We start from the raw sequence: 18,294 nt of genomic DNA, 5'->3' as shown, positions 1-18,294 counted from the left end.
CCAATCACTTTCCCTCAAGTTTTGACATCATTGATAAACAGAGTTATCATTTTAACTCATTAACCCTATAACCCAGTTTTTAAGAATCTTGAGGTATATGACAGCCTGTTCTCAGGCTAGTAGCTTTTGTGGCTACAAGGACATTAGACCAAAACAAAATCTTCAAGTCAGCCCAGGTATATTGCCATGTCCCAAGCAGTGTATTATTAACTCTTAATGGTAAGAGTGCCCAAGAAAAATCCTCAGGCCAAAGCTACTTCAGTTATTATTCAAAATTCTTGCATAATTCTATGTTTATATTTTATATCTTTATAGAATTTGTCTATAAGTCTAATTCTGGCATTCTGTTGTTCCTTGGTCATGTGACATCACAGTGATTCTGCATGTGCTAACTTTTCTAAGTAAGGGAGGTCCTGACATTTCAATCTTTATCATCTTTCCACTCCATTCTTTGTTCATCAATATATGTCTTTGTTTAGGGCAGAGGTATCTTCAGATAGTCTAACTTTGTTGCTATATTTGCCACATAATTTCCCGTGTGTATAGTGGGAAGAGGTTTGCAATCTGATCTGTGGCCAACTCCTCTAGCCCACCAAGTCTTGTTGGCCTTTTAAAGTTTACTTTGTTTTGATTATCTTGTTCCTGTATAAGTACAGAGACAGATGTTTCAAGAATGTCTCATAGCCTCACAAAGAGACCTTTGGCTTCTTTATGTGTGTCATGACCTCCAAGGCATAAGGAAGACCTTCAAGTAGATAAGGATCTCTCCCTCAAAGTGGAAGAGGTAGTATGTTCAGGACTTTCCTAGGGAAGCTTAGAAGTAGTACTCCTGGGAGAAGGCATAAATGAGTCTTAAGAAATTTTCCATCAATTCAATATCCTCATATTGTGCAAATATTAAAAGTCTCTCAAGTATACAACAGGTGGAGATGAAAACCAAAGGTAGCATGGTGGCCATCATGTGGCTCAGCTTTGCTGGATCTTTGTCAAGCAGCTGTGCTGGCTTTATGACTTCTACCATTCCCATCAGATATGGCTGCACCAGTCTACATTGTTGCTCAAATGAGAAATCACACAGCTGTGGTGATATTGTGTCCCCCAACATATTGTGCACCCTAATAAACTTATCTGGGGTCTGAGAACAGAACAGCTACTAGATATAGAAGCCAGAAAATGGTGGCACACACACCTTTAATCCTAGCATTCCAAAGGCAGAGATCCATCTGGATTTGTGGAACTAGGTTGGCTGTACTTTTCTCTCTTGAGACTGAGAATATTTCTACTGAATCATGCATGCTCTATCTCAGTCTAAGAGGAGTCATACAGCTTAACTAGCTTCACAAAAGATCACAGGCTCTGCTCTTGGTGTCTCAGGAGTGGCCAGTCCTGTTCGCTTGGCTTTTTGTGGCTAAAATTCCTTTCCTAATATGTGGAGTCCTCATGCTGAGCCCACTGTTTCACATGTCAGGGGGCACTCACTTTGGGAGGAGTCAGCCCTTCCCTTGTAGCTGTCTAAACTATTTGTTTAGCCAATAGATGCTTGCTGAGAATATGGTGTATGCCAGGCAGTCTTGAGCTGCTGAGATCCAGTAATGAAGCAGACACTGATAGTCTCTGCTCTCACCAAAGCACAGGTTTATAGGAACAGAATATTATAAAAATCTCAATTCTTTGGTTCAGTTTTGCTCAAGACATGGAATTAAAATGCAGCTTACATGGGGTTTGGAGTGTGACTCAATGGTAGCGTGCTTGCGGGAGTCAGTGTAAGGGTATGGACATAGGCTCACAATTCAAAGTGGTGTCAAGGTCAACTTAGATGTCCTGGGAATGAAAAGTTCTAGATTAATGTTTCCCTTTGCTGTGGAGATAAAGGAGAAAATACTGGCGATGTTCAGTTAGTTCTTAAAAGGACACAAAGAGTACAGAGCACCACCCATGGGTGATGTTGCTGAAGTTATTAATGGACCATCCCTATTTTTAGCCATAAAATGATTTTTTAGCATATTTGCTGAGGAAGATCCGAAGCTCCCCCCTTCAAAACTGCATCAATTTTAAGGAATGTTGATAATTTTTTTCTCTTCAAACTTGAATTTGTCCTTTAATCTTTATTTCTGAAGTGATTAGAGTTGGGCATGGAATCATGGGCATGCTCACCAAGTGAGAACAACAAAGTCCTGTCCCATCCTGGAAGATAATCTCGGAATTCCTGAACTTGAGATGTAGCTTTATGTGGTTGTTGTGGGAAAGTGTATTCTCTTCACTGTGTTTGTTTCCAAAAAGTGTGCTGAATGTGTTTACTACACAGAACTGAAATGTGCATATCAGCTGTATCCTAACCTCTGGCCTCACTAACCACAGTCTGTGGTGTTATTCTATAAATGACCGATACCCTTGCTAGTCATAATACAACAGATTCTTTTGTTTTGACTTTATGAAATGCCCATGACATTATTAAAAACAAAACCTTTGTGATGTCTAAGAAAGGAATTTCTATACCTTTTCAGTGCTGAGAACTGAACTCAGGGCCTCATATATGTTAAGCATACACTCTACCATTGAGTTAAACCCTGAATTCAGGAAATACATTTTTTAAATGCAATGAGAATTTGCCTATCTAAACCTTATCTTATGGTGGCAAAGGGCAAAACAAAATAAAACAAACAATCCCCCCCACCCGCAAGAAGTGAGTAGACAAGTAAACAGTGTAACATCAGAGAGGTGCTGTCAAGGAAACGTCCAAGGTGTTGGCTGTGCAAGAAGATCACAGTCGCTTCTGTTTAGAGTATCATGGTCTTGGAGAAGAGCTCTGTGAGGGTGAGGATACTGAACTATCCAAGAGAGTTATGCCACTGTGAACATGGGCAAGGCTTTGAGCCAGCTGGTAGGGACTGGGTAGGAAAGAGAAGCCAGAGTGCAGGGCTCACCTGTCCTCACCCCCTGGGCTTTTTCATACAGCTATGTGTTATGCTCTTCTGTGTTTCTTGATTTGCAGGTTAGATGGTTTCCCCCTCCAGAATCTGGCCCTGTAGCCACCAACAGGTATTACAGGTGTGTGTCACCAGGCCTGGCTCCTCCTCTTCTTCTTTCTTTCTGGATAGTTTTATTTGGGTGCTGGACATTTTTAAAAATCATATTTTTTTGTGTTATTTTTCTAGACTTGTTATAACTAACAGCATATGGTCTGGAGTGGACAGAAGAAAGAATGTGTGTACTGAAAGAGCAAAAGAATTCATAAAACCTGAAAACACAGTGGGAATAAACAAATAAAACCCCAGAAACACAGAAGCCCATGGGAAATGACAGAGGATCCAATGTTCCTATCATTGAGTGACGGGAGGAGACAGGGAAAGAGCAGCCTGAAGGGGAATTTAATAAAATATTACATCATTCACCTTTTGGTTAGGTGAACCAAGTTATTTGTTTTTTTTTAAAAAAGGGCTATTGGGAATGGGCTTGTTTCCCTGATTTCTTTCTCAGTCTTTCTTGGTACATAGTAAGGGTGTTGATTTTGGTATATTAATTTTGTAACATATCACTTTCCGCAATGAGGTATGAGCTCTGTGAATTTCCTGAAGGAGTCTTCCATTCTCCCTCCTCTCTCTGATCTCTCTCTGTGTTGTCAGCCAGCTGGCTGTAGACGCAGTGTGAGAAAGCCAAGGCTGACAAGATAACCCTGATGATCCTCCCATTTTATTCCCAGTGAGGAGAAGCATTCGGGTGCTAAGGGAGCCAGAACAGCTTGTAGGCTCTGATTACGCAGTGTCCAGAGCCAATAGCTGTCCGTGGGTACTGTCCAGGAAGATCCTGAACCTGTCACTGGCTGTAGTGGCTGCTGGCCTGGGTGGGACTGTGGTGTCAAGATTCTGGGACCCGCCCCCAACTCTTGACGCATTTCATCCAGTCACTAGCACTGAATGGAGCCTGGGTCAGGCCTGGCAGCCATAAGCCCTGACTGAAGGTCGTGTTTCTGAGGCACCCAAGAGAGTAGGAGTTGCACGGACCTCTGCTCCCTGATTTCCAGCGATGGCGTACCTCAGGTGACCTTTCTGCTTCCCTTGGTGTTGTCAGAGTCGAAGACCCCAGCCCTGCCAGCCCTTCGAGGCACATGCCCTTCCTGAACTCCCCAACCCCCATCATCCTGAGGGTGCTCACCTGGAGGCCTCTAGACTGCCCACACCGTTTTCTGGAGGTCAACCAGTCAGTCGCTTGCAAGTCTAGTACCTGGATGCCCTTTTCAGGTTTCTCTGTCCCAGCTCTTTTCTCTGCAGGTCCCCTTCTACCCTACCCTGCTTAGGTGAGCATGTTGCCTCTGGGCATGACAGTGCAGCTGTGGATGGTGAGGAGGTGCTTTGGTTGTGTCTTCCCTGGACCCTGTACATGGAGAGTACTGAATCCCTTACCCCCAAGTGCCCAGCCTTGTCCTGTTGTGGTGTGACCTGAGTTTCAAGTCCCACGGGAGGGCGGGGGGAGGATTTGTGGGAGCCCTGGAGTTTGTGGACTTGTATGGAGCTGCAGCCTCCCTTACACTGGGTTTCCTGGGAGGACACCTGCCTGTGATGGGTGTCCTTTGCCATGGGCCTCTAGAAGGGTCTGGATCAGCGTCCTAGTCCTGTTCCCCTTGTCATTGTGTCTTCTCTTTGCAGCAAGTGTCTTTCGTGGAAGAGGACAATGGCCATCTTCTTTCTGCCACTTGTCTTATCAGGCCTTGCTCCTCGCTGTGACTTCACATATGGCATGTTGAAACCATCTCCTGCCAGGTTGGTGCGAGCAGGGAGTGGGGAGCTCTGTCTTTTTTCCTGGGGAAGAGTAAGCAGCACAAGTGGTCCAGTGTGTCCTTCTAACATGAGTGTCATTGACCCGGAGGTCTGCAGCGGCCTCTAGGTACCCCTTTTCTCTTTTTCCTCCAATCCAGGTTTAGCTGGTCTCGTCTGACCCCTTTCAAGCTGAAGGACAGATCTGTGGGACTTAGCACTGAAAACAATGCTCAGGGCAAAGCCTACTTCACCCTGGGAGGTCACAAGTTCATGATCGTTGGAGGCTCCATCCACTATTTCCGTGTGCCCAGGGAGTATTGGAAGGACCGATTGCTGAAGCTTCGGGCCTGCGGCTTCAACACTGTCACCACGTGAGTGCCTCCCTTTTGCCTTCATGACCTATGTAGCCTACGGGGCTCCTGGCAGAGTTGCAGGCTGGCAAAGTCAGGGTCCTGTTTTTGAGAACACAGCATGAACACTTAGCTCTGGACTAGCCATTTCCAACGGGTCCTTGGACATTGTGTCCAGTTGTCCCTTAAACAACATACATAGTTTCTTTTGTGATTGAAGCCTTGGATAAAGTTGATAGAGTATGGGTGCTGTTTCAGCAAGTGTCATTGGGTCATTTACTGGATACATATTTGAATATTTTTTTATTTTTAATGATGGAAACAGAAAGATCTTTTTAAAAAATTTATTAATTTATTCTAATGTTTCTACATTAGGTATCTTGATCCCATTCATTCCCTGTTGCTTTGCCTTCTGCTCCTGCACACACACACACAAATAAAACAAAATTCAAGAGAAAAAAGGAAGAAAATAAAATGAGTAAGATATAAAAAAGAGAAGGAATTAAAAATCTCATCGAGGAAGCTGTAGTGTGGCTGAACAACTTACGCCGCACACCCCTTTGTCCAGACATCTCTAGTTGCAAGTGTTCCTTGCAAAGAGTCCTTGGTCTTGTTTGAGAACCCTGGTCGCCACTACACCGTTTGCTGCTGGGCACTCACTAGGGCTCTTCCTGGACATCCTGCTGGCACCCTGTGTTGTTCCTGTTGCTTTGAGTCTGTGGGACATGCTCCAGCAGATCATAGATGAAGTGGATGTTGGGGCAGGCCAAGTCATAACCTTGGGTCTGGGTCTGGGCAGCTGTAGAGCTGGTCTGGCAGATGAGAAATGGGGACAGCTCTCCCATGGTCATGGACACAAAAAGATCTTAGCCTGAAACTTCTATAATAGCTGCATAGTCTTTGTTGTTTGTTCTACTCCTTGACAGTCTCATCCATGTACACAGTGAATTTTGGTCATTTTCACCTTCCATTACATCCCAGCTTCCCACTGAAAGCCTTCTTTCCAACAAATTCTCTTTCTATTTTCATGTCTATTTTCACAGACTCAGTTTAGTTAGGGTTTCTTGCATGAGCATGAATGGGAAGTTATTTTCTGGGGTCTGGGCAACCTATCAGTGGCCACACCGCTAAAGGAGGTGATGTCCCTTCCTTCCCCTAGCCTATCTGTAGTCCCTGGGGAGCTCATAAACCCTCCCTTCTTCCATGATGACATGTTGACAGGTCCATACCTATGAAGATCTTTACAGGTGACCACAGCCCTAGTGGGATCATGACCACAACAGCCATGTCATGTCCAGAGAATATCATTCAAAGCATGCCTTGCCATCCTTTGACTTGTCTATTTTTTCCTCCTTGTCTTTGGTGATATTTCCTTGGCAGGCTGACACAAGCAGACTGTTAGATTGAACACTTCAGCAATCCTTCTCCACAGCACTTTAATCAGCTGCTGCTATTTGACATTTCTCCGAGGAAGGCCGAGAGCAGCACTAATCTATGGATAGAAATCTATTTAGAGTTAACTTTATTATATTTATTGGTATGTCTTCCAGGTCAGTGTCTTTATGGGATTCCTGAATATACAAATGAGTGGGTCTCTGATTCTTCACTTGGGCTCGTTTCCTTCTGTTGGTTTGTCTGGCCAGCTTTGATGTGATAGTTTTTGTTTTATCTTATTATATTTTATTTTGTTATATTTTATTATCTCTTAAGAAGGCTATTCTTTTCTAATGAGAGATGGAAAGGGAGTGAATGCTGATGGGATTTGGGGAGGAACTGGGAGGAGTAGAGGGAAAGTAAACTGTAATCAGGATATATATGTGAGAAGAATCTATTTTCAATAAGAGGAAAATAAACAAACAAAAAACCCCAAACAAAACAAAAAGACCATCTTTCCATTTAGCAGACTGATAGTAGTAGTTTCTTCTCTGTGGCCCATGCCCTTCCTAGCCAGTGGCCCAGGTTTATAGTAGAAGGCATGGTTTACCTCCTGTGGAGTAGGCTCAAATCCAATAAAAAAAGCAGTTGGTTACCCCTTAATATTCATGCTATTATTGGGTCAATGGGCACATCTTGCCAGGCTGGTCATTATTGGAACCTGCAGGTTTCATAGGTAAGACTGTTAATGAGTTCTCTCCCTCCCTCCCTCCCTCCCTCCCTCCCTCCCTCCCTCCCTCTTTCCTTCCCTCTCTCCCTTTCTCCCTTCCTTCTTTTCCTCCTTCCTTCCTTCCTTCCTTCCTTCCTTCCTTCCTTCCCTCCTTCCTTCCTTCCTTCCTTCCTTCCTTCCCTCCTCCCTTCCTTTCCTCCCTCCTTCCCTTTCTTCCTCTTCCTCTTCTTCTTCTGGGTTTTCTACTTCTTGATTACATTTTTGGTTAATTAGAGAAGTCTGTTAATTGCATGGTCAACTCATGGAGTTTTATTAAGAAAAATCAATAAAAAAAATAAATGTGGTCCTATGAAACACGGTATCTAATGTATGGAGAGAGAAAGAGCACATAAAGTTTCAGCAAAATGCAATGTAGTAGATAATGTTTTACATCTGCAATAAATACTAATTATATAAATGTGAGGACACTTAGCTTGACATTGCCTTCCTAGTTCTTCATTAGTTGTCATGGGCTATATTATACTGCGTGGTTTTTAAAAAAGAAAACCTCTCAGTTGCCATCCATCCTGCAGGACCACATGAATCCAAGACTGCTTGAGCATCATCAAGATCCTTCCTTTGTATGTCCTCCACCACCCTTTGGTGGCAGAGCTTAACACCTATCACCAAAATCAACCAAAGAAAAGGTGAAGCCGAGAGGCAGTGAACGTATCAGTGGCTCACTTAATGTGCCAATAATTTAGTTAGAAAGAGTTTTTTTTCCTAGGTTTTGCAGCACAGTTGATAAAAATCTTGCACACATTAGGCAAGCAATTGACCACTGAATTGTATTCCCAGCCTATAATTCTTGGGTTTGTTTGTTTCTTTCTTTCTTTCTTTCTTTCTTTCTTTCTTTCTTTCTTTCTTTCTTTCTTTCTTCCTTTCTTCCTTCCTTCCTTCCTTCCTTCCTTCCTTCCTTTCTTTCTTTCTTTCTTTTTTTTATCCTCAAACCAAACCATTTATTGACAGCAAAAGTCTCCATAGCTGTGAACCACATGAGGGGTAGGTAGGGCGTAGTGTGGGAACCAGCAGAGGGCTCCTTACAGGGGGGCTGCCACCCTGGAAATGCTGTGAGCTCATGGCCATCACCGGCAAGCAGAGCATAGATAATACTGGTGGGCAGGTGTGGGCCACAGGGATATCATAGGGCAGCCACCTCAGAAAGCTGTCAGGGACATGGGGACACAGGGACAGAGAGGATGCTGGGCACAGGGGCACAGGACAAGAGGCTATGGAGGCACACAGACACAAAGTGGGCAGTGGGTAACACAGGACAAGCCGAGGTGACACACAGAAACAGGGCTGCAATTCTGGGCTGTTCTGGAGACTACCCAGGAGGCTTCCTCCTCCACCACATAGGCCCTGGGGTTTGCAGGCAAGACACGCTGAGGCAGGACTAGGCAGCAGGTCACTTTCCCTCAGGGTCGAGTAGGGGACCCAGAGAACAGCATCTGCAGATCTAAGGCTGAACTGTGCCTTCAGGGTCCTTGTCATAGATGTAGCTGCCCACAGCACCGGTATTCACTCCCTTGGGTCCAAAGAGAATTCCATAGCAAGGCTTGTGGCAGCAGGGCTGGCCATCATGCTCAGCATGCCCTCCGGGGGTCAGCGTCTTGGAGCAGCACTCACAGCACAGGCAAGGCTGGTGCCAATCCTTGCCTAGAGAGGTCACCTTCTCAGCAAAGTACACCCTCTTGTTGCAGTGAGGACACATGTTGGGCTCCCCAGTGAATGTGGTGACACTAGAGGCTTTGCTGGGACCTTTGGGGGGTCCGCTGGTCTTCTGCTCTTCGGTTCGCACCACAGGGACCTCAATGGGGCCAGTGACCGAGGGCCCTCAGTCAGAGGCTTCTCATAGATGTAGGAACCAGCACCCCTTATATTCATGCCTTTGGGTCCAAACAGTGTGGCATAGCACGGTTTGTGGCAGAAGGGTTTCCCATCGTGCTCAGCATGGCCCCCAGAGTTCAGTGTCTTGTTGCAGCGCTCACACTTGAGACAGAACTTCTGCCAGTCCTTGCCCAGGGAACTAACCTTCTAGGCAAAGTACACGGTCTTGTCCCACTTGGGACACTTGGAGGCCATGGTCGGTGCGCTCGATCGGTCCGCGTCCCTCTTGGGTTTTCTTAAGAGCTATCTACGAGTGGCATAGTCTGATTTTCCCACTCTTCTTTTGAAGTGGTGATTTGCATTGACAGTTCTGCTGATGTTCAGTCATCTTACAGTCCTTGAATGAACTCTAGTTGTAAGACACACACAGTTGTCCATGCATGAACTGATTGGTAGACACAGTTTGGTAGTGGCATGTTACAAATACGTTCATCTACAGTGATAAGGGAAATTGATTTAAATTTTATGTGTGCCTCCGTCCAGTCATCATCTCAGTCCTATGAGTAAGGTCACAGAGTTAATCTTTTTCTACTCATTGAAAATGGTTTATACAAATTTACCCTCACAGTGAATTATTAAGATTTACCTGTAAGATCTTATGATGTAATCTATGGCTATGAGGTGATGCTTTGGGGACCTTTGGTGATTATGAAATCATGTCTTCTCTTTTTCCTGAATGTATCCCATTTGTCTATGTCTTTTCCTTACCCTTCTATTTTTGGATTCACTCAGACGAAACATTTCCCACTTTTCTGTCCTGTGCTTACCAAAGTTGTGCATTGTGTTGTGCAGGTGGGCCGCTTTTCCTTTCCTAATCTCTTCCTGTGTATCACTCCTTTGCTGTTCATTATCTTGTTCCTTATGACTTTCAATCCTCTAACTCTGGTTGGAGCTGCTTTTTCCATCTCCTCTCTCAGCCAGTTTCTTCTTTACTCAATGCTATGCTACTAAGAGGATAGAAAGTCATGATAGTGTGTTTGCCAGGTGGATCCTTCTTTTCCATTTTTATTTCAGGCCACATTTACTCTTGATTTGCAAATTTAGAATTGATTTGCCTGCTAGTAGTTGGAGGAGCAATTTTACCTTATCTGTATATTTTTTATTTTTATTTTCCTATACTTTTTCCTTAAAGTCACTGATAAGTAGCGTTCATAATTTTCATTCTGTTCTCACAAATTATAACTATGAATGTTGCTATGGATAGTCTTTTTAACAGACCAGCATATTCATTCCTCCACCTAAATGCAGCCAGTTCCATTATCATATAACACTTTTATCACCACAAATCTCTCACTGCACAAAAACTGCATGTTTCAAAAATCAGAATTTGTGGGAAACAGGATGTTAGGAGCCCTACGCTCCAAACTGTGTCATTGACATACACAAAGTCCCACAATCCGAACAAAACACATGTCCTTTGACACAGGGGAACTTTCGCCCTGTGGATGTTGGCCCTGGCTTCCTCTTTCCTTCCTGAGCTTGAGAGGTGGCACTGTCCTTTATCTTACTTGCTTATAGAAACTGACTATTTTTATTTTAATTAATTCTTAGTAATAATTATTGAGAATCATACATACTTTTGTTGTGTTTTCCACTCTGTTTATAATTTTTGATAGTTATTTAAAGGAGTGGGGCTGTGGGAGAACATATATAAATCTATGAAAACCTAAGATAATCGATATCTTGAAACATACATAGTTGGATAATAGGGAAAAGATGGTTAAGTCTGTGTAGCAGAAGTTAATTTTCATGAGAAACTTCAACTTGATGCAATATAGAGAGACACTAGGGCTTGGTACACTGTATGAATAGGGGGAAATATGATGTTTATTGTACCTCTTTGTCCTCTCTTCCAGCTACATCCCATGGAACCTCCATGAGCAAGAGAGGGGGAAATTTGACTTCTCTGAGAACCTAGACCTGGAGTATGTGGTCTTTCTGCTTCTGTGAGCTGACCCAAGCAAGCATGCAGCTGGGGAGGTGGATACTTGATATTTAAGAGGAGCACTCAGTGTGTCTCAGCTCTGAAGTCTTGTTCTCAAGAGGGAAAGGGTCTACACTAGAATCTGGGCATTCCTTAGCCATGACCTGCCATCCTGCATCTTCTGACCCTCCTTTTCATGGAAACAAGGGGCCTAAGACACCAGATGTTGCCAGACCATAGGAGGAGTCAATGCGTCTGAGTTGGGACTGAGGCTTCCTCAGCTTAGTAATGCTGATGCTGGGTACTGAGCCCCTGTACCCAATGTAACACCTCCAGTAGGCCTCTGGAAATGGTTGTGATGTGGGGAGCTTGTACACACCCAGCTCTAGGGCCTCTGGTCTCCTGCCTGGTGCAGGGGTTCCCTGATGTGTTGGGCTAAGGAGAAGCCACTCTCCACCCCAGTTGGGAGAGGAAGAGAAGGAAGATGGGGGACATCTTATATCCTATTGTGTCTGTGGGCTCCCTCTATGCCCAGCTTCCCCTTTGGACCACTCAGACTTTGTTTCCCTTTCTAGGGCCTATGTTTTGCTGGCTGCAACTGTAGGGCTGTGGGTGATTCTTCGACCAGGGCCATACATCTGTGCTGAGGTTGACCTAGGTGGGTTACCCAGGTGAGCTACCCAAAGTGCTGTGGCTTAGGAAGGTGTTTGGCTTTACAGTAAGTAACTTTTCAAGCCAGTGAGCATGATTGTTATTGTCACTGGCTGTGTCCTGAACTGAACTGGGCACTTCCTGCCCTGGCAGGTGATACCTAGAGTGAGGTGGGGAGGTTTGTGTTCTGCCATCATCCTGGGTTGCAGAAGCAGACTTGAGATGTGGGTCCTGGTACAATGAAGATGTGGCCATGAAGACCAGTGCAAGGGTAGCTCTGGCAATGCAGGGATCACCATCCCGCTGCTCCACAGGAGAGGTGTAATGATGATCTGTGTTCTCTTCATGAGCTGAAAGAAAGGGACCCATAGCTCTAGAGGAACATGATGACAACTTCTGGGCTTGTTCCAGATGTCTCTGACTGAAGGCAGGCTACCTTTTCACATGCTGAGACCTCAGCCCTTTCTCTTCCTTCTTGCTATTCTGGCTTATTCTCTCATCATAACACCTTCTCTCAGCCTAGGGTGAGAATACAGGGTCCTTTTCTGTCGTCCTTCTCAGTTGACAGGACACTGGGACTTGTAGGTTCTGCCTCAGGTTAGCCCTGCTGTTTCTCAGGTCAGAAAGCAAAACAAAGCTTTTCTTCAAGCTAAGGATCTGCTGCAGCCAGGTGATGCATAGAAAAAGCCTGAGCTTAAGTTGGGGAGTATTGGGGAGGCCAATCACTCCATGAATGGCTTAGGAGCCTGGCCCTTACCCTCCCTAGTGACCTGTGTAGGATGTTCATTGGCCTGTGAGCCACTGTTTGGCTTGAAGCCTTGACTCTTAGAGAAAAGTGTGACCCTGTGCCTGAGGAGTGGAGACTATGATAAGGGTAGAGATTGAGTTCTATTCTAGAGCGTTGAATAAGAATGGAGTTCTGGGAAGCATGGAAAAAACTAATACTTGGGAGTGTTGCCACAATCAGTCCTTCAGCTCAATTTGTCAGAACTGGGAAGATCTAAAGTGCCTTGAGATGCTCTTTCCTATTTGACTCACATGTCTCTGGAGTCCTTGAGGAGAGTACAAAAAGCTTACATGCTATAGATTCCATGAGCCCCTTGAGTATTCCAATGCTGGTTGTTAGGTGGACAGAAAGACGTCCAGCGATAGGTGTCTCTGTGCAGAGGAGCTGTGCTCAGCTGACCAGACCCATCTTCTTTCCTGCTTCTTGTTTCACACACTCATGGTTTGCCTCTTGTCCCTAGCTGGCTTCTGCGCTACCCGGAGTCACAACTGAGAACAACCCACCAGGCCTTTGTTGAGGCTGTTGATAAGTATTTTGATCATCTGGTTCCCAGAATACTTCCTCTCCAGGTAGAAATGTCTCCCCTCATATTCACCAGAAAGAGCAGGGTGGCTATGGAGAAGAAAAGTTGGGATGAGTTACCCCTCAGATGCACTTTATTGGCAGGGTTAGAGAATCATGAACTGAAGTTAGATGAGTATTGGCATCATACCACAGGCAGGATGATGGCATCTTGGGAGAGCCTCCAATTCCAAAGGACAGGGGGAGTTTATCATTCTGACAGACTTTATTGTTTTGTGTTTTGGAGAGTTTGGGGGTGAGCTCTGTACTAAGTGACCTAGCTTGACCTGGCCTGTATGTCAGGAGTCACAAAGCAGGAAAACTCTAGATAAAAGTAAGATTGTAGCTCAGACTGCCACAACATGGTTTATTGATCCTCTGTCTCAGAGAGCTGCAAGGGAGCTTGGCCTGATTTCTGAGGGGTGGGGGCTGCTAGAAGATCTGTGATCTAACAGTGTTCACTTTAGAGAAATACTGTGGTTTGCCATTGAGGAGGTCATTTGTGGAAGTCCAACTCTCACCTTTAAAGGGTTCCTATGAGGAGGAGAGAGGGATAAGAAACTTTTGTATAGAAAGATAGCAGAGATGAGACAGACAGAAACACAGGATAGCTTCGGGAGGGCCTGGATCAAAACCCAATGGCCCATCTGCCTCTTCCAAAGAGCTTTTTATAATAATGACAAGGGTCAGGGCTAAAGACACCCCCCCCCCCCTTGCTAGATCAAAGCACACCGAACAGCCAAGTTAGACCCTCCCAAACACCTGGTAACCACACCCATGGTCAAATCATCCCCTTATGCAGCCCTGCTGGGTAAAGCAAGCTCAGATTCTCAGACCCTGAGTAAATTGGGTCCCCACAGTCATTCCAAGTGTCTCTGGGATATTAAACTGACTTTCTTACAAGTTAAGCATAGACTCCTTAATTGGTCCTTGTGACTTTGCCCTGAAGCTTCTAAAAAGACATCACATGACACACACAAAAGGTTGCTCCAGTTGTCTGTATGCACCTAATATATCTTCTCAGCTCACAGATCAGCTCACTGACAGTAAATACTCTAAATTACCCCTGTTGTTTTAACTGGTTAATGTTGGGGAAAATTTTAAAAAATATAAGAAATTATGGTAAATTAAATTCCTCCCATGCTGCCCATAGTAACTTAGTTGCCTTTTTAGGGGACAATCATTTTTTAACCATATTTTTATGTAATCCCCAAATTTCAGCATACAAAAGTATGTGAAGTACCTTTCTAAAATGCATACCTGATTTCCAGCCTCATGAGTGTTTTTAATACATACTTTTTAATACAAAGCAGAAAACTCCTTGTGGTTGAGAACATTGATAACTAATGAAGTCAGCTGTTTTCTTCCTAAATATCAATAGCATCTGCTAGTCCTTGCCAAGCACAGGCTCTGTGCAGCTTCCATGGTAATGGGATAATGGAAATCAGTCAGTTTAGATGGAAAAGAGTATGGTACATCAAGGAGAGAGAGCTATATGAAGTGCCTGCTCATCATCTTTCATCAGAAAGAGCAGGGTGGCTATGGAGAAGAAAAGTTGGGGTGAGTTACCCCTCAGATGCATTTTATTGGGGTTGGGAAGAGAATGGAGGGTGTTCATTCTAAGGCAGGAAGAGTGGAGAGGAAGCCTACGTAATGCATTAGGTGGAAAGGGAGATAGGAAGTGAGTTTGTGGTTTGAGAGCTAATGAATATGAGAAACAGAAAGGAAACTGGTTCTATATCCAGAAAGCATTGTGGAAGGTAGAATAGCTTCAGGAGCCTACATGCCTGGAGACAATGAAGGTACCAGTATCCAACAGATCCGGGACAAAGCACTGTATCAGTTCTGGGATCTTTATTAGCAGTCCTGGACTCCAGGCTTTTGCTCCAAAGCAAGATTTTTTCTTTTACCATCATCTGTTTGCTTCTCAGTACCGCCATGGTGGCCCTGTTATTGCTGTCCAAGTAGAGAACGAATATGGCTCATTTAGTAAGGATGAGGACTACATGGAATACATTAAGGAGGTAAGTAAGAATAGTTGCTTTGCACCGACATTTTTATGGCTTCTTCCTAATTTTGTACCTTTCTGAAATGCATACCTGATTTCCAGCTTCATGGGCATCAGGTGACTTTTCTTGAAGAGATGTGAATAACCCATTAGGAAACTAATGATAGAATGAAGAAATGATTTCATTTCATCCAAATCTAGCTTAATGAATCAGTGAGCTTATTGGGGTGACTTACAGGAGCATGGGTGATTCAATGATGGCCGCATCCCTGAAAAGCCCATACAGCACTGTCTTTGAAGCTCCAGGCATGATTTGCAGGTCATTTGGCCTGTTGCTGTCTCCCTTCTACAGCAGCTGTTAGTGGTTGTGTAGCCCTGGGGAGAAGCCTTGGAATCTTCTGTCTCAGGAGCTTTCTGATCATTTTGTTTACTTCTTGGGCTTTAGATGTTTGTTGGGATCCACAAAGTTTTCCTAGTGAGATCTGAGCTTGCTTTGCAAAGCAGAGCTGCATTAGGGGACAGCTTGATCACATGCGTGTGTGGCTACCAGGTATTTGGAATGTTCTGCACTTGGCTGTGCTGGGGGAGGTCTTTTGCTCCACCCCCTTGGCATTCCTTTAAAAATCCTTTAGAAGAGACAGAAGGGGTTGGTGGGTTTTGACCCAGGCCCTCCCGAGGCTACTCTGTGTTTCTGTCTGTTTCTCTCCTCTGTATTTCTATCTGAATCTCTTATCCCTCACTCCTTAAGAGTCCATGGGGTTAATAAATGTGGGAGCAGGTCTCCCACAGATGTTCATTTACTTTCTGAGTTTTATGAGCATCTTTCTTCCACCCAGGAGGTAATGTTTTAATTTGGAGGAAACAAATACTTACTGATGATCTCCACCATTAACATGTAAAAATCAAGTTTATTTTTTTAAGTAAATTTCCCACATAGTCATGTCAATTAAGATAAATATGAATAACTTTGTTATTAGACAAATATGATATTAGGAATCATTGCTCTCAGGACTTTCTTAAAACATGAAAATTTGGTACCACCATTCTTTTGGTTCATAGTATTCATAGCTGTATTCCTCGGCCAGTGGTTACTTACAGTCTAACTAGTATCCTTTCTTGTAGCTTAGACCCCACCTTGTGCTTGCCTTCCCTCACCTAGGGAATCCAGGAGGGTCCAGTCTCAACTGGACTCTGTCCTCAGAGTACAACACATGTTACAGCTTCCTGGTTCGGACCTGACTCAGCTAGACATGGTGCTGCCTACTTGGCTCTGCCAACACAGAAACTGGGAACCGATATCCTGAACTCAGTCATTGATGTTCAGCTAGTATTATTTTTTTCCTGATTTTTATTTTTCAAGTTACTGAACTGAGTGGGTGGTGCATGCCTATAATCTCAGAACTTTGGAGGCAGAGGCAGGAGGATCAACAGCTGAAGAGCATCCTCAGCTCTATAGTATAGTTGGTTGTTTTTACTCTTTGGCTCTTTTGGGGGCTCTCCACCCAGCTCCCGAATAAGTCACACATGGAGGCTTATTCTTAATTTTAAATGCTCGGCCTTAGATTGGCTTGTTTCTTGCCAGCTTTTGTTAACTTTAAATTATTCTGTCCATCTTTTGCCTCTGGGCTTTTCCCTTTGCTTACTTCTGTATATCTTACTTACTTCTTACTCTGTGGCTGGCTGTGTGGATGGATGGGTGGCTGGCTGGCTGGCTGTGTAGATGGGTGACTGGCCCCTAGCATCCTCCTCTCCTTGTTCTCTTGCTCCTACTTCTTTTCCTCCCAGATTTCTCCTTGTATTTATTATGTCTTCCAGCCCCACCTAGCCTTTTTCCTGTCTTGCTATTGACTGTTCAGCTCTGTATTAGACCATCAGTTGTTTTGACAGGCAAAGTAACACAGCTTCACAGTGTTAAACAAATGCAATATAAAGGAATGCAACACATCTTTGCATCATTAAACAGATATTCCACAGCACAAACAATTATAACACATCTTAAAATAATATTCTACAACAATACGGCAAGTTAAAGGGCAGCTTAGGCTACAGGAAGCCCTATCTTAAACAACAACAGTTATCTCTTAACTTCATTCCCAGGATAATATGTGGCTACATGAACCTAAAAGGTACACAGGGAAGTCCTTACACTTTCTGAGCCATCAGTCTGATTTCCAGGATCTATGATACAAGTAGAGTTTTCTTAATATAGCTCCTCCTTCCAAGTAGGATTTCTTAATTCTGCTGATGGGATCCATATGGAACTCAAGCTTTGTTAAGCTTATTGGTACTCTTAGGACCCAACAAGGTCAGCCTCTCCCTTATAGTCTTTTGAAGTTTGAGACCATTGAGAAAGACCACCAGGCAAAACTTAAATTTAAAAAAATAAAAATCAAGTTTATTTATAGCAATACTATGGCAACAGCCTCTTTTGTCAATCTGAGAACTGCTGCAAAAGAGAAGAACAGACAGGGCTGGAGTTTGTAAAGGCACAAACCACACTTGTCTCAACTCTGGGGATTTTCTATGTGAGACATTTATCTTCTTTTTTTCCCCTCTGAGCAAGCAGCAGGTAAGTGAAATTATGGAAGCAGAATGAGACTCTGGTTAATATGGTTGGATAATGATTATGCAATAAAGGGAAGGGGAAGCAATTTTGGGAAATAAGCCAAATGGCTCTGAGATCAGTGTCCTCTTTAGAATGCTCTCATGACTCAACTGCTGATGGGACTGACCTTAGAGTCATGGTCCAGACATCCCATGTTTAACAATCTTTGGGCTAAGTATAAAGTCCTCATGGCTTCTAGCTTTTTCTCCTTCTCCTTCTCCTTCTCCTTCTTCTTCTCCTCCTCCTTCTTCTTCTCCCTCTTTTTTTTTTACACAGAAACTTAGTTTGAAGTGGAGCTAGTTTTTAACATTGCAGTAGCACCAAATGTCTTCTATCTCCTTTCTCTTTGTTGTAATTTGACCGTACTTCTATAGTATGGTCATTGAGAAACTCAGTTTTCATTTTCCATGTGTGTTGTGTCAGAGCCCACAGCCTTCCACTTCATTAGTGCAGCATCTGGAACAATTTACTCATTGCCTAAGTTGTAGATGGTCATTCTGCCTTCAAGCCTTTCTGTATTAGCCAACTTCCCACTGCTGTAACAGATACCTTACATACAATCAAAGTTGTCATAGGCATGTATGAAAAATCATGATGAAACCTATTATTCTGTATAATTAA

At 43.9% G+C, this 18,294-nt stretch overlaps 1 protein-coding gene and 1 pseudogene across 1 annotated transcript in view; one reads left to right on the top strand and one right to left on the bottom strand.

Moving 5' to 3' along the window:
• Positions 1–4,023: 4,023 nt before the first annotated feature.
• Positions 4,024–18,294, top strand: part of Glb1l3 (galactosidase beta 1 like 3) — a 39,885-nt gene continuing 25,614 nt past the window's right edge. The window contains exons 1-7 of the mRNA XM_036193553.1: positions 4,024–4,037; positions 4,644–4,757; positions 4,913–5,125; positions 10,994–11,062; positions 11,637–11,732; positions 12,960–13,068; positions 14,992–15,084. Coding sequence (XP_036049446.1) covers positions 4,024–4,037; positions 4,644–4,757; positions 4,913–5,125; positions 10,994–11,062; positions 11,637–11,732; positions 12,960–13,068; positions 14,992–15,084 — 708 coding nt within the window. The remainder of the gene's footprint in view (positions 4,038–4,643; positions 4,758–4,912; positions 5,126–10,993; positions 11,063–11,636; positions 11,733–12,959; positions 13,069–14,991; positions 15,085–18,294) is intronic.
• Positions 8,707–9,332, bottom strand: LOC118587527 (annotated as a pseudogene).

This window comes from Onychomys torridus, chromosome 7 (genome assembly GCF_903995425.1).
Source record: "Onychomys torridus chromosome 7, mOncTor1.1, whole genome shotgun sequence".
Lineage (NCBI taxonomy): Eukaryota > Metazoa > Chordata > Mammalia > Rodentia > Cricetidae > Onychomys > Onychomys torridus.
The sequence above is the reverse complement of the archived record's forward strand: the minus strand, read 5'-3'. Positions and strand labels throughout refer to the sequence as shown.